Here is a 14,885-nt window from a genome sequence, read left to right as displayed (position 1 = left end):
TTTAAAGAAACTTTTACTATCATTCCTAATGTTACTGGCTAGCCTACCTTCATATTTGATCCTCTCTTTCCTTATTTCTCTCTTTGTTATCCTCTGTTTGTTTTTGTAGCCTTCCCAATCTTCTGACTTCCCACTACTCTTTGCCACATTATAGGCTTTCTCTTTTGCTTTGATGCATTCCCTAACTTCCTTTGTCAGCCATGGCTGCCTAATCCCCCCCTCTGACAACCTTTCTTTTCTTTGGGATGAACCTCTGCACTGTGTCCTCAATTACCCTCAGAAACTCCTGCCATTGCTGTTCTACTGTCTTTCCCACTAGGCTCTGCTCCCAGTCGATTTTCGTCAGTTCCTCCCTCATGCCCCTGTAGTTACCTTTATTTAACTGTAACACCTTTACATCTGATTCTACCTTCTTTCTTTCAAATTGGAGATTGAATTCTACCATATTATGATCACTGCCTCCTAAGTGCTCCCTTACTTTAAGATCTTTAATCAAGTCTGGCTCATTACATAACACTAAGTCCAGAATGGCCTGTTCCCTCGTGGGCTCCATCACAAGCTGTTCCAAAAAGCCCTCCTGTAAACATTCAATTAATTCCCTTTCCTTGGGTCCACTGGCAGCATTATTTACCCAGTCCACCTGCATATTGAAGTCCCCCATGATCACTGTGACCGTGCCTTTCTGACATGCACTTTCTATTTCGTGGTGCATTTTGTGCCCCCGGTCCTGACCACTGTTAGGAGGCCTGTACATAACTCCCGTTATGGTTTTTTTGCCTTTGTCGTTCCTCAACTCTACCCACACAGACTCCACATCATCTGACCCTATGTCATTTAGTGCTATTGATTTAATTTCATTCCTAATTAACAAGGCAACCCCGCCTCCTCTGCCCACCTCCCTGTCTTTTCGATAGGTTGTGAATCCCTGGATGTTTAAATGCCAGTCCTGAACCCCCTGCAACCATGTCTCTGTGATGTCTACCACATCATACCTGCCAGTCACAATCTGGGCCACAAGCTCATCTACCTTGTTCCGTACACTGCGCGCATTTAAATATAGCACCTTTAATTCTCTATTGACCATCCCTTTTTGTTTTCTTAGTGTGGTGGACCTTGGTTTACTGAGCCTTTCCATACACTGTGTCAGATTTTGTGGGATGGAGACTATCGTAACCTCTCCTGAGTTTTGTCTTTTCGTGCTTTTTTGTATTCCTAAGCAGCTACGCTTCCCACTGATTACTTCACCTCTTGGTTCCCTGACTTTCCCTTCCCCCCCCCCAATCTTTAGTTTAAAGTCCTATTGACCACCCTATTTATTCTTTTTGCCAGAACACTGGTCCCAGCGGCTTCTACCGTGTAAAAAAGGGAATACCACTTTATGATATCGCACCATGTGGGGTATCAGTGGCTGTGTCTGTGTGGTGTAGTGTCTGGGCTAGGAGTACAGTGTTGGGTGGTCATGTTTAGGGCCTGTGTTGTGAAGGATATAGGGGCTGATAATGCGACCAACTGTAGTGATCCAATGACGATCATGATGCAAGTCATCAGGTCCATCTTCAATTTGTCTTTGTCTTCCTCTGTCTCCTGGTATATTCGTATCTTCCTGGGGGTACAAACATAATATCTGTTATTATCTTGTTGTTTAATATCTCGTTTGTTTGCCTGTTTCTCCTTAACATCAATTTCCCATTTAGAGTTGTCACCAAATGTGACTCCCTCATTTTTTTTTTTTTTTAAACCAACCATTTGGGAGACGAGACATCCGCAAAAGAAATTCTGTTGCAGTGCGAGCACTCTCGCAGCCTGTGTTCGATGGGCTGAGTGGGCGGTCAATTTCTCCATCCAGTGCAAATTTGTTTCAACCAAGTGTTTTAACATGTAAAATAGCAGGTGGGGGTTAGCAACCGAAGGGTCGCTGGAAAGTAAACACAAATTATGGCAAAGTGCATTCTTTAAATCACACTATAAAAAACAGTAGAAGAGTTTTGAAAAGAACTTTCCGAATGGGGTGCGTATGAGCTGCGGCAGGGCAAGAATGGGTGGAATCCCTGGGTAGGGCGGTGATCAGTGCCGTTGCTCCACTACCTGAGCTTGGCTGACCAAATATATAGGGGGTCCTCAGGCAGGACGGGGATCAGTGCCGTTACTCCACTGCCTGAGTGACCTTAAAAGAACGGTAAGAATTAGAATTTCTATGGACTTCTGACAAACTTGTCCCTTTAACTACCATGTGGCGTCAAAGGAGTAGTCATAACTGTATCAAGAAATTTTGCATGAGATCGACACACAAAGTCGTACAAGAGAGAAACATAACATAAGAACTAGGAGCAGGAGTCGGCCATCTGGCCCCTCTAGCCTGCTCCACCATTCAATGAGATCATGGCTGATCTTTTGTGGACTCAGCTCCACTTTCCGGCCCGAACACCATAACCCTTAATCCCTTTATTCTTCAAAAAACTATCTTTATCTTAAAAACATTTAATGAAGGAGCCTCTACTGCTTCACTGGGCAAGGAATTCCATAGATTCACAACCCTTTGGGTGAAGAAGTTCCTCCTAAACTCAGTCCTAAATCTACTTCCCCTTATTTTGAGGCTGTGCCCCCCAGTTCTGCTTTCACCCGCCAGTGGAAACAACCTGCCCGCATCTATCCTATCTATTCCCTTCATAATCTTATATGTTTCTATAAGATTCCCCCTCATCCTTCTAAATTCCAACGAGTACAGTCCTAGTCTACTCAACCTCTCCTCGTAATCCAACCCCATCAGCTCTGGGATTAACCTAGTGAATCTCCTCTGCACACCCTCCAGTGCCAGTACGTCCTTTCTCAAGTAAGGAGACCAAAACAATAGTCCAGGTGTGGCCTCACTAACACCTTATACAATTGCAGCATAACCTCCCTAGTCTTAAACTCCATCCCTCTAGCAATGAAGGACAAAATTCCATTTGCCTTCTTAATCACCTGTTGCACCTGTAAACCAACTTTTTGCGACTCATGGACTAGCACACCCAGGTCTCTCTGCACAGCAGCATGTTTTAATATTTTATCATTTAAATAATCCCTTTTGCTGTTATTCCTACCAAAAATGGATAATCTCACATTTGTCAACATTGTATTCCATCTGCCAGACCCTAGCCCATTCACTTAGCCTATCCAAATCCCTCTGCAGACTTCCAGTATCCTCTGCACTTTTTGCTTTACCACTTATCTTAGTGTCGTCTGCAAACTTGGACACATTGCCCTTGGTCCCAACTCCAAATCATCTATGTAAATTGTGAACAGTTGTGGGCCCAACACTGATCCCTGAGGGACACCACTAGCTACTGATTGCCAACCAGAGAAACACCCATTAATCCCCACTCTTTGCTTTCTATTAATTAACCAATCCTCTATCCATGCTACTACTTTCCCCTTAATGCCATGCATCTTTATCTTATGCAGTAACCTTTTGTGTGGCACCTTGTCAAAGGCTTTCTGGAAATCCAGATATACCACATACATTGGCTCCCCGTTATCTACCGCACTGTTAATGTCCTCAAAAAATTCCACTAAATTAGTGAGGCACGACCTGCCCTTTATGAACCCATGCTGCATCTGCCCAATGGGACAATTTCCATCCAGATGCCTCGCTATTTCTTCCTTGATGATAGATTCCAGCATCTTCCCTACTACCGAAGTTAAGCTCATTGGCCTATAATTACCCGCTTTCTGCCTACCTCCTTTTTTAAACAGTGGTGTCACGTTTGCTAATTTCCAATCCGCCGGGACCACCCCAGAGTCTAGTGAATTTTGGTAAATTATCACTAGTGCATTTGCAATTTTCCTAGCCATCTCTTTTAGCACTCTGGGATGCATTCCATCAGGTCCAGGAGACCTGTCTCCCTTTAGCCCCATTAGCTTGCCCATCACTACCTCCTTGGTGATAACAATCGTCTCAAGGTCCTCACCTGTCATAGCCTCATTTCCATCAGTCACTGGCACGTTATTTGTGTCTTCCACTGTGAAGACCGGCCCAAAAAACCTGTTCAGTTCCTCAGCCATTTCCTCATCTCCCATTATTAAATCTCCCTTCTCGTCCTCTAAAGGACCAATATTTACCTTAGCCACTCTTTTCTGTTTTATATATTTGTAGAAACTTTTACTATCTGTTTTTATATTCTGAGCAAGTTTACTCTCATAATCTATCTTACTCTTCTTTATAGCTTTTTTAGTAGCTTTCTGTTGCCCCCTAAAGATTTCCCAGTCCTCTAGTCTCCCACTGATCTTTGCTACTTTGTATGTTTTTTCCTTCAATTTGATACTCTCCTTTATTTCCTTAGATATTCACGGTCGATTTCCCCTCTTTTTACCGTCCTTCCTTTTTGTTGGTATAAACCTTTGCTGAGCATTGTGAAAAATCACTTGGAAGGTTCTCCACTGGTCCTCAACTGTTTCACCATGAAGTCTTTGCTCCCAGTCTACCTTAGCTAGTTCTTCTCTCATCCCATTGTAATCTCCTTTGTTTAAGCACAAAACAGTAGTGCTTGATTTTACCTTCTCATCCTCCATCTGTATTTTAAATTCCACCATATTGTGATCGCTCCTTCCGAGAGGATCCCTAACCATGAGATCCTGAATCAATCCTGTCTCATTACACAGGACCAGATCTAGGACCGCTTGTTCCCTCGTAGGTTCCATTACATACTGTTCTAGGAAACTATCGCGGATACATTCTATAAACTCCTCCTCAAGGCTGCCTTGACCGACCTGGTTAAACCAATCGACATGTAGATTAAAATTCCCCATGATAACTGCTGTACCATTTCTACATGCATCAGTTATTTCTTTGTTTATTGCTTGCCCCACCATAATGTTACTATTTGGTGGCCTATAGACTACTCCTATCAGTGACTTTTTCGCCTTACTATTCCTGATTTCCACCCAAATGGATTCAACCTTATCCTCCATAGCACCGATGTCATCCCTTACTGTTGCCCGGATGTCATCCTTAAATAACAGAGCTGCACCACCTCCCTTACCATCCACTCTGTCCTTCCAAATAGTTTGATACCCTCGGATATTTAACTCCCAGTCGTGACCATCCTTTAACCATGTTTCAGTAATGGCCACTAAATCATAGTCATTCACAATGGTTTACCTTATTCCGAATACTACGAGCATTCAGGTAAAGCACACTTATGTTGGCTTTTTTACCTCCGTTCTGAATCTTAACACCTCGATCAGTAACCTCTCCTAAGTTATATTTCCTCTTAACCTTTCTCCTAATTTTCCTTGTCGTTGAACCCATATCTTCATGTAACAACCTGCTGCGTCGCTTACCATTAATGTTTTCACTTCCCGTTTTATTCCTTTTAGTATTCCTGGTCCTATTCACTGAGCTCCCCTCAGTCACTGTACCTTGTATTGTCGCCCTTTTTGATTTTTGACTATGGCTTCTCTGCCTTACACTTTCCCCCTTACTGCCTTTTGTTTCTGTCCCTGTTTTACTACTTTCCAACTTCCTGCATCGGTTCCCATCCCCCTGCCACATTAGTTTAAACTCTCCCCAACAGCTCTAGCAAACACCCCCCCTAGGACATCGGTTCCAGTCCTGCACAGGTGCAGACCGTCCGGTTTGTACTGGTCCCACCTCCCCCAGAACCGGTTCCAATGTCCCAGGAATTTGAATCCCTCCCTCTTGCACCATCTCTCGAGCCACGCATTCATCCTATCTATCCTGACATTCCTACTCTGACTAGCTCGTGGCACTGGTAGCAAGGACCTCGTCCCGGTTTTTACCTATAGCGTTGGTGCCTATGTGCACCACGACAGCTGGTTGTTCACCCCCCCACACACAGAGAATGTCCTGCAACCGCTCCGAGACATCCTTGACCCTTGCACCAGGGAGGCAACATACCATCCTGGAGTCTTGATTGCGTCCGCAGAACCGGCTGTCTATTCCCCTTACAATTGAGTCCCCTATCACTATAGCCCTGCCATTCTTCTTCCTGCCCAGCTGCGCAGCAGAGCCAGCCATGATGCCACGAACCTGGCTGCTGCTGCCTTCCCCTGGTGAGCCATCTCCCTCAACAGTATCCAAAGCGGTATATCTGTTTTGCAGGGGTATGACCGCAGAGGACACCTGCACTGCCTTCCTACTCTTGCTCTGTCTTTTGGTCACCCATTTTCTATCTTCCTCAGTACCTTTCATCTGCGGTGTGACCAACTCGCTAAACGTGCTATCCACGACATCCTCAGCATCACGGATGCTCCAAAGTGAGTCCATCCGCAGCTCCAGAGCCATCAAGCGGTCTAACAGGAGCTGCAACTGGACACACTTCTTGCACGTGAAGGAGCCAGGGACAGTGGACGTGTCCCTTAGCTCCCACATCGCACACGAGGAGCATGACACGGGTCTGAGATCTCCTGCCATGTCTTAAACCTTCGGTTTAACTTCAACAATTACAATTTACCAAAAAAAATTAAATAAACAAACAACGAAGAAAAAAATATTTTATCAATGTACCAATGAAAAGAAATAAAACCCAGAAACACTACTTACCAGCCACTGACCTCGAGCCTTCCTCTTGATTCAACATTAAAGAACAAACTAAAGAAAGAAAGCGGGTAGGCTCCATCAGGGAATAGGACATCGTAAATCTCAATCGGTTCCTTTCTCTCATCGTCTGGACACCTCAGGGTTCCATTCCAAAAAGGGTCTTTAAGGGGTTAGCATGGTGGGAGTCAGACTCTGAATCATCACCATCTCCCGGTTGCCAAACTTGTGACTGAAGTTTCTGTGACAAGGCGGCGTGGGCCGATGTGGGATCCATTTTGTCGTTTATCAGTCGATAAGAATTGTCGCGGTGCCATTGTTTCTTATCCTGTAGGGTGGTAGGGGCAAGGGGGGGATCGCTATCGTCAGGCGGTGGGTCAGGTTCTGGTAGTGGCAAATAAATGGTCTCTGAGGGGCCGAACATATCGCGGTCGGTGTCACTGGGGTTGTAGTGACTAGGGCCTGGTCTGTTTTTCCATTGGTCGGGAATATCAAGGACGCTCGTCGTGCTTTCGCTGTCGCTATCGCTAGCGGCCGAATCAAGTGTGCGGCTGAAATTCGTCTCTGGGGGTTGAGTCAAAGTAGTGTCTGTGGATGTGCTGTCCTGGCTGGGGGAGGGCTGGATTGGGTTGCCTGTGGATGGGTCTTCGTTGTCTACCATTGCCAGTGAAATGTGGTGTGAGTGGCTGCACGGAGTTCCATAAACCTTAAGCTGTTTTATATGAAACCATCCTGACTTTCCATTTGGATACGTAATCTTATAAATGGAGGGGCTTACTTTATCGGAAATTCAGTAGGGTCCTGCAAATTTGGGGGAGAGGAATGAACTAGGATTGTACAGGGAGACCATGACTTGCTGTCCGACTGTATATTCTACTGGGTGTACTGTTTTATCAAAGCAGGCCGTACTCTGCTTTTTCCTAGCGCCTAGTCGAACAGCTGCAGCGAGCTGTGCTGCTTTAATATTCTCCATTATTTGTTGGACCGCTTTTCCGTGGGTAAGGGCGGTGACTGTGGGGCTGGCCAAATCAAGTCCAAATAAATACTTGGTACCCTTCATGGGTCGGCCAGTCATGAGGGTGTGGGGGGTGTATCCTGTCGAACTCGACACCGTGTTTCTAATAAACATCAGTGCGAATGGGAGAACTGTCCCACGTCGTATTATGCTGTTGCACCATCTTCCTAAGTGTTGCCTTTAGGGTTCGGTTCGTGCGTTCTATGATGCCGCTGGATTGTGGGTGATAGGCAACGTGAAACTTCTGTTTAATTCCGAAAATTGTTAGGACGTTTTTCATTACTCTTCCTGTGACGTGCGAACCTTGGTCCGACTCAATACTCCGGGGGAGTCCCCATCTAGTAAAAATCTGCTGGGCAGAATTTTTGCTGTTGCTTTAGCCGTGTTTGTCCGGGAAGGAAATGCTTCCACCCATTTTGTGAAGGTGTCCATCACGACCAACACCTATTTAAATCCATTTCTGCAGGGGGTGGGGGGGCGGGGACAACGACCAATGTAATCTAATTGCAAGTTCATCCATGGGCCATTAACAGGGCGGGTGTGTCTTAGCTGACCTTTCTTTGCGTATCTGTCTGGGTTGTTCTGGGCGCAAATCGAACAATTTTCAATGTAGTGGGTTACTTCAGTTTTTAAATCGGGCCACCAGCAGAGAGGTCTGAGGTGGGCAAGGGTGGATTCTATCCCTTGGTGTCAGTGTCCGTCATGGAATTGACAAATAATCTGGTTCCTGTCCTGGGTGGGGGCGACATAAATACCATCCTTTAATATGATTCCCTCGTATTCTGTTAAAGTGTCTTTGAACCTATAATAGGGAGCTGGGAAGTCTTTTAAAATTTCCTTTAGCGTGTCGTCTTCCTTTTTGTGCCTGTGCCAAATCTTGAATATTGGTCTGTGAGACCTGGACCGTGTACTGGGGCACTCTCGGGCGGTTGCCAAAAGTGGCTATGTCGTGAGCCTGCTTTTGCTAGGGCGTCTGCTTTTACGTTACTGGGTGGGGAGGAACGATGGTGGCTTCTAACTTTTATGATTCCATATTTGCGATCTTTAGCTTCTTTGAGAATGTGTTTTGGTAATGGCGCTGAGGGTAGGGGTTTTCCGTCGGTGGATATAAATCCTCTAGATTCCCACAGGGGCAGGCACAAACATATAAACTGTCCGAATATATGTCTGCTGGGGTCGGGAACGAATCTGGGTGCTGCACAATGTTTGCAATGTCTATTAACTTGGCTGCCTGTGAACCTAAATGTCCTGGCAACTTTATCGAGATTTCCTCTAATGCGCGTCCCTGCGTATCCTCTACATAAATGCCACATCCTGTAATCCTTTTTCCATTTAGAATGGTGGCGGAGCCATCTACATAAATTTTTAGAGCTTTATCTGTGGGCTGGGTTGTCTGTGGTCGGATGCCTGTCTTTTTCGGTAACGATTTGGGGATAAAGGGTCCTGTGTTGTGCTTGGCTGCAATGATTTCACACTCGTGTGGGGTTCCTGCATATTGTAAATTATCGGCCAGAAACGTGTGCGTCTTTGTCCTCTTTACTGTAATGTCGCGTCCTGGTAGGAGTAGGGTCCAGCGCGCTGCTCGAATTTGGCTTACTGTACCGTCTTTTAGCCTACTGTCTAACAGTAGCTGTGTCGGGGTGTGCTCGGTCAAAATGGTTACGGGGTTGAGTCCTGTTATGTACGAGAATTATTGAACAGCCCAAAAAACTGCGAGCAAGTGCCTTTTGCAGGCAGAAAATCCTTGCTCTACTGGATCTAAAACTCGTGAGGCATAGGCTATGGGTCCTAAACGAACGTGCCTTTCCTGGAGAAGTACGACCGAAAGGGTTCGGTCGGTGGTCGCTACCTCTATTGCATATGGGGAGTGTGGGTCTGGTGCCTGCAAAGCGGGGGCTGTACTTGGGGTGCGTTTCAATGCATTTATTGCATCTGCGTGCTGTGGAAGCCATTTCCATGGGGCCTGTTTCTTAAGGAGCTCGGAAAGGGGGGCTCGGAAAGGGGGGCTGCTTTTGTGGCGAAACCGTCTATATGGTTCCTGCAGTAACCGACCAGTCCTAAAAATGACCAGAGGGCTGTAACATTTTGGGGCAAGGGCAATTTTACAATTGAATTGATACGTTTTCTGTTCTGTCTCACGCTTACCATGCGTTATAACTGTACCTAAATAAGTGACCTTTTCTTGGAGAATTTGGACATTTTTGGGATCGATTTTACATCCAATTTCGTTCAGAAGACCTAATAGTTCAGAAAGAAGCGAAATGTGCTCTTCCTTGGTGTCAGTCTGTAGGAGCAAGTCGTCCACATAGGAGGCATTCGGGTTGGGAAAATTTTGCTAATCCGTTCGCCAATTGTCTGTGAAAAATGGAGGGGGAGTTGTGGAAGGCATGTCCACGTGTACTGCTGTTCCTGAACGCAAATTTATACTGGCACTTTTTATCCAATGGAATGGACCAGAAGCCATTGCTAATGTCCAGAACCGTGAAAAACTTTGACTGTAGTCCCTGCTTTAACATAGTCTCGGGACTCATGGCAACAGTGGGGGCTGCTAACGGAGTTACTTTGTTTAATTCTCTATAATCGATGGTCAGTCGCCATGAACCATCTGGTTTTCTTACGGGCCAAATCGGGGCATTGTTCATTGAGGCTACGGGCCGAATTACACCTTGATCTAATAAACTTTGAATTACTTTAGCTATCTCTCCCTCGGCTTGCTGTGGAAAACCGTATAAAACCGTATTGTTTCTGGGGCTCGGGATCGGGACTTGTAATGGTGACCATTCCTGGAATTTTACAGCAATCGTGCTTGTGCTGGACAAAAGATGCTCTGTGTCTCTTCAAGACTTCCCTAACTGTGTTGTCCGTGGTAATGGTTTGTGGATCAAACCAGTACTTTCCCACTGAGCTAATCCTGTGTTTGTAGTCTCCTACTGTGAGCGTGGCGGGGGCTCGTGCTGCTCAGCTGTTTTCCCCACACACTTATTTACGGGGTCGCAAGACAGGTTGTGTGAGCTCATAAAATCTATTCCCAAGATGTGTTCTGCTGTCTGGGGTAAATCTACCAAAACGACTTGAGTGCTTGGTTTTAATGTTGCCAATCTGAATATCCACAGGGGCTGTGTCCCTGCTGGAGGTGTCCTGTAAATCCACTAAGATTGATGGTGTCTGTAGTGTGGGCCATATATCTCGCTGGTACATTGTGGAGGAGTTTAATGTGGTTTGGGACCCTCCTGTGTCCCAAAGGAGCTCTACGTGATGGCCCCGGACTGTGCCTGCAACTACCGGTCTTCCGGACTTGTCCCGTGTGTCGCAGACCCAAGTTGGGGAGACCGAACACCGTGACTCGGTGCCATTTTTGGCCAAATTGTCTGCACAGGCGCTAACGCTGTGGAGAGGTCTGGCATTGTTCCTACGTGGGGCATTTGTGGGCTGATTCCGTTGCTGTTTCGGGGGGGCTTGGCATTCCTGGGCGTAATGTTCCTTCTGTCCACAATTGTAGCATTCCTATGCTTTAGGGTGCTGCGTGTTATTTCTACCTTCATTTACCCATGCGGGGTCTTGGTGTGTCCTTACTGGATTCATGTTTGTGTCTACTTTCTCCTGCTCTGCCTTTTTCTGTAGGGATTGTTCCCAAGCTCTAGAGAGTCTCTCCAGTACCCACACTTCATTGTGTGCCGGGTCTGAGGTTTCTTAATTTGCACATGCCTTTTGTCCTGCCTCCGTGGCGTGGGAGACTAAAATACGGGTCCATTTGGCCGTATTGTCTGCAGATAAATGGGCGCGTGTTAAATCACAGAATACTGCCGTGAAGTGTATCCAGAGGCGTCCAGCAAATGCTGTTGGATGCTCTCCTTTTTTCTGTCTACATCGGTTGAGTCCTTCTACGGGATCTCCTCTATTATAGCCAATTGCATCTAGGATAGCTGTTTTTATATCCTGGAGGCTACCTCCTTCTACATTTTGTGGATCAGGAAGGGCTGAACTAACAGACGGGTCAAGGCTCATTACTATGAGTTTTACTTCTTCCTGCTCGTCCAGACCGTACATGATGGTCTGTTGCCTAACTCGCTCAAAACAATGGTGTGGGTCTGATGTGGGGTGAAAGGTTTCTATTTTATCATGGGCATCCCTTAATTGGGTGATGGTTAGTGGGGTGGTGTACACAAAATCGGGTTGGTCTTCTGTCGGTACTCTGCATTGCGTGGTGACCGGATTCATAGGGTTGGGTGCTGCTTGTGCAGTCGGTGGTGCTTTCCTTTTCGGGGCCTGGGGGACTCTTCTGAATTTCTGTTTCGTTTACATATCGATGGGCCGTTTCGTTAAGTTCCTGCCAATCGGTGCCATCTTCCTGATCTAAATTTGGGCCAAGGTATCTCTGAACTGAGAGCAGTGATTGCAATCTTGCAATTTGCTGCCGGCACTTGGCATGGTCTACCGAACTCTGCCTTTGTTCCGTGGTGGAACTGAGGAGTGCTCGTAGGGCTGCCTTTAACTCCTCTCATTGCTTTTTCAATTGTTCTACTTGGTGTTCTGTTTCCTCTCTTACCAAAACCGCACGTTGCGTGTCCTGGTAGGCCTTATCATATTGGATCTGAAAGCTACTTGGGTGAGCGAGACAAGATTGGTGTGCCCGTTTGACATCCGCCATCTCCTTGTCCTTCGCTGCTAGCTGCTCTCTGAGTTGCTCATTTACTTTCTCACCACTCGCTAACATTTCCCTCATTACTCTTCTCTTTCTCTTCAAGCTGTCTGCGGAGCGTTCTCATGACCTCCTCTGTGCCTCACAATTGTGCCAAGCAGGACACGATTGCCATCGGCTTACAAACTCTACATAAATTCTTCTTATGGATCTCGGTCAGGTTATCCCACCAAGTTTGTCCTATACTACCATATGTCTCCTCATTTGCACAAAACTCAGACCATAGGGGCCATCATTCCATCCTTTCCCCTTTTAGGTACTTCTTCCTCTTTCCATATGGGACACTGTCCTGCTCTGTTGGTCGCTGCGACCTCGGGTTCCTGTGGGTGCATAAGGCGTTCCATTGCCTTCATTGACATCTCTACCGTAATCTCTGTATCTCTACCGTGAATTTACGACAGGGGGGAATAAAGTGGTGGTGCAAACAGCGGGTACGGCTTAAGCTATTTTCCGGTTCTCACAACTCCCGAAAGTTTCACGCAACAAAATCTATCGAGTTTACCTTGTATCCCTGTTAGTACGCATGCAAATTACACACTTCCGAATCTTGGAGGTTTGATCGATACTGGTCTTACGCTTGTGGTTTTTTTTACTTTTCCAATTTGGATTTCTTTTTTTTAATATAAATTTAGTGTACCCAATTAATTTTTTTCCAATTAAGGGGCAATTTAGCATGTTCCACCTAGCCTGCACATCTTTAGGTTGTGGGGGCGAAACCCACACAAACACGGGGAGAATGTGCAAACTCCACACGGACAGTGACCCAGAGCCAGTATCGAACCTGGGACCTCGGCGCCGTGACCAATTTGGATTTCTAATTCAAACGTTTAGTGGGTTCTCTCGGAGTGACACAGTCACTTCTGGGTCGAGTCCCGTTAGATGCCGCCAATAGCTGTTGCCTTTTTTTGCTTGCTATAAATATGGCAGTCAATAAGTTTGCCCTTTTATCTAGATAGTGATATGATATGCTCTGAGTCGCCAGGTATCAAATGATACTGCCACAAGGTTCGACTGGGTATCGATCAAAGGGCCAAACAACCAGTTAGTTAGTTCAAGATCAGTGGGATTTTATTTATACACAAAATTAACTTACACATGCAACATAAACACTACTAGTTAAACTACACCTAACAACCATGACAACCTGTTCTTACCTTCAGACACCCGGCTTAGAACAGAGGAACAGTGGCCTTTGTTCGAATCTGGATTTACTGGGTCTGGAGAAGTAACTGCTGCTGGGCTAATCGAGCGTTGAACTTGCTTCTGGTGGTGCTGCGATTGGAGATGGACGTTGCCGGAGCGCCAGGTCCAAAAGAGATTGAACACATGGCAGTGTCTCTCTTTATCCTTGGGGAGTTTCGTGCTCTTTTGTGCGGTCCTTGGGTTTGGACCCAATTAATTGGGCAGTTCTCGATCACTGCCTTTGATCTGAGCCAATAAAGGGGCAGGTACCTTGATGGCTGGGCGTGTCCTAAGCGGTCATTGACCCTGTTGTTGATGCTTCCTGAGTAAAGGGAGTGGCACCGAAATGTCTGGACTTTTATTGGTTACCTGAGTATCAATCCTTTGTCTTATGGAGATGGGCCATTAAAATGCTAATCGGTTGGGAGTTTCGATGCTGTCAGGATTCTTTGCTCACAAATATACATTCAGGCCCTGTGCCTGCCTGAATCTTACATTGTCCACATTTACCTTTAGGCTTTGCGAACGTCCATTTTTTTTGTTGTAAGTGGCCATCCTAGATGGCTACAGTGAGCTGTAAGTTACCGTTTCAGTATAACAATATAAACGTAAAAGAAAACACTAGCATATTGCTACTACTGTTCCTTAGAGAAGATGTTTTGATTTGTTAAAACTTGATGCTGAACCATGATCATAAATTGGCATTAGGGATCAGGAACTAAATCTCTGCTGCTGAAATTTGGTCCTTGGTAATCTGTACTAATTTAGTGATTTCTGATGGTAATGTCACCTGTGGCAAGTCTGGATTAACAATATTTTACAATCCAAGGCTGCCATTCTGTAAACTTGCATTTCTGGAAAGCTGCTTTTCCAAGCTTGTGGATACTCTTATCTAGGTCTGTCTTTAATTAGATTGTTCTGTGTCCAAAGGTGTGGTTGACCGTTGTGTCTCTTTCAGTACACACTACGCTGTGATGTCCGTCGACCGCTGCTTGCCAAAGACTTGACCAAGAACTGCGAGTTCATTGTACATTCGCTGGTAAGTGCAGACCAGCTTTTTGAAGACCTCAAAGTCAGGAAGAATGTATGTCCGTTGTCCTTTAGTTTGTCTCCTGAGGACTCTGAGGTTGTCATAGATTTATATGTGAAGTTAGTAAATGGGAACGTGAGGGTAATGGGAGGGATGAAAATTGAAAGGAGGGAGAAGAAAGCTGTGAATGTGAGAAATCAATGCCCAAAAGTTAAAATTTGGCTTCAACAGAGAAAGCCAAGCATGAAAGAGATGAAGAATAAAAATTGTCAAATGTGTAAAAAAAAAAATTACGCAAGAGAAGTTGAAGTAAATAAATTGTTATGAGATTGACCAGATGGATCATTGTTGAATTGTGTCAAGGGGACCCAGTCCTATGCTGAATAAAAGTATATTTTACGTTATGGACCCAATTTGCTTAGTG

General features: G+C 45.6%; 1 protein-coding gene across 3 annotated transcripts in view; it reads left to right on the top strand.

Moving 5' to 3' along the window:
• Positions 1-14,885, top strand: part of vps26c (VPS26 endosomal protein sorting factor C) — a 72,119-nt gene that overhangs the window by 43,848 nt on the left and 13,386 nt on the right. For all 3 annotated transcript variants that reach the window (XR_011948591.1, XM_072513229.1, XM_072513230.1), the window contains exon 4: positions 14,390-14,470. Coding sequence is in view for 2 of the 3 variants with exons in the window: in XM_072513229.1 (XP_072369330.1) it covers positions 14,390-14,470 (81 nt within the window). In the remaining variant the exon portion in view is untranslated. The remainder of the gene's footprint in view (positions 1-14,389; positions 14,471-14,885) is intronic.

Source organism: Scyliorhinus torazame, chromosome 8, assembly GCF_047496885.1.
Source record: "Scyliorhinus torazame isolate Kashiwa2021f chromosome 8, sScyTor2.1, whole genome shotgun sequence".
Taxonomy (NCBI): domain Eukaryota; kingdom Metazoa; phylum Chordata; class Chondrichthyes; order Carcharhiniformes; family Scyliorhinidae; genus Scyliorhinus; species Scyliorhinus torazame.
Note: the sequence above shows the minus strand (reverse complement) of the source record. Positions and strands in the feature narration are given on the sequence as shown.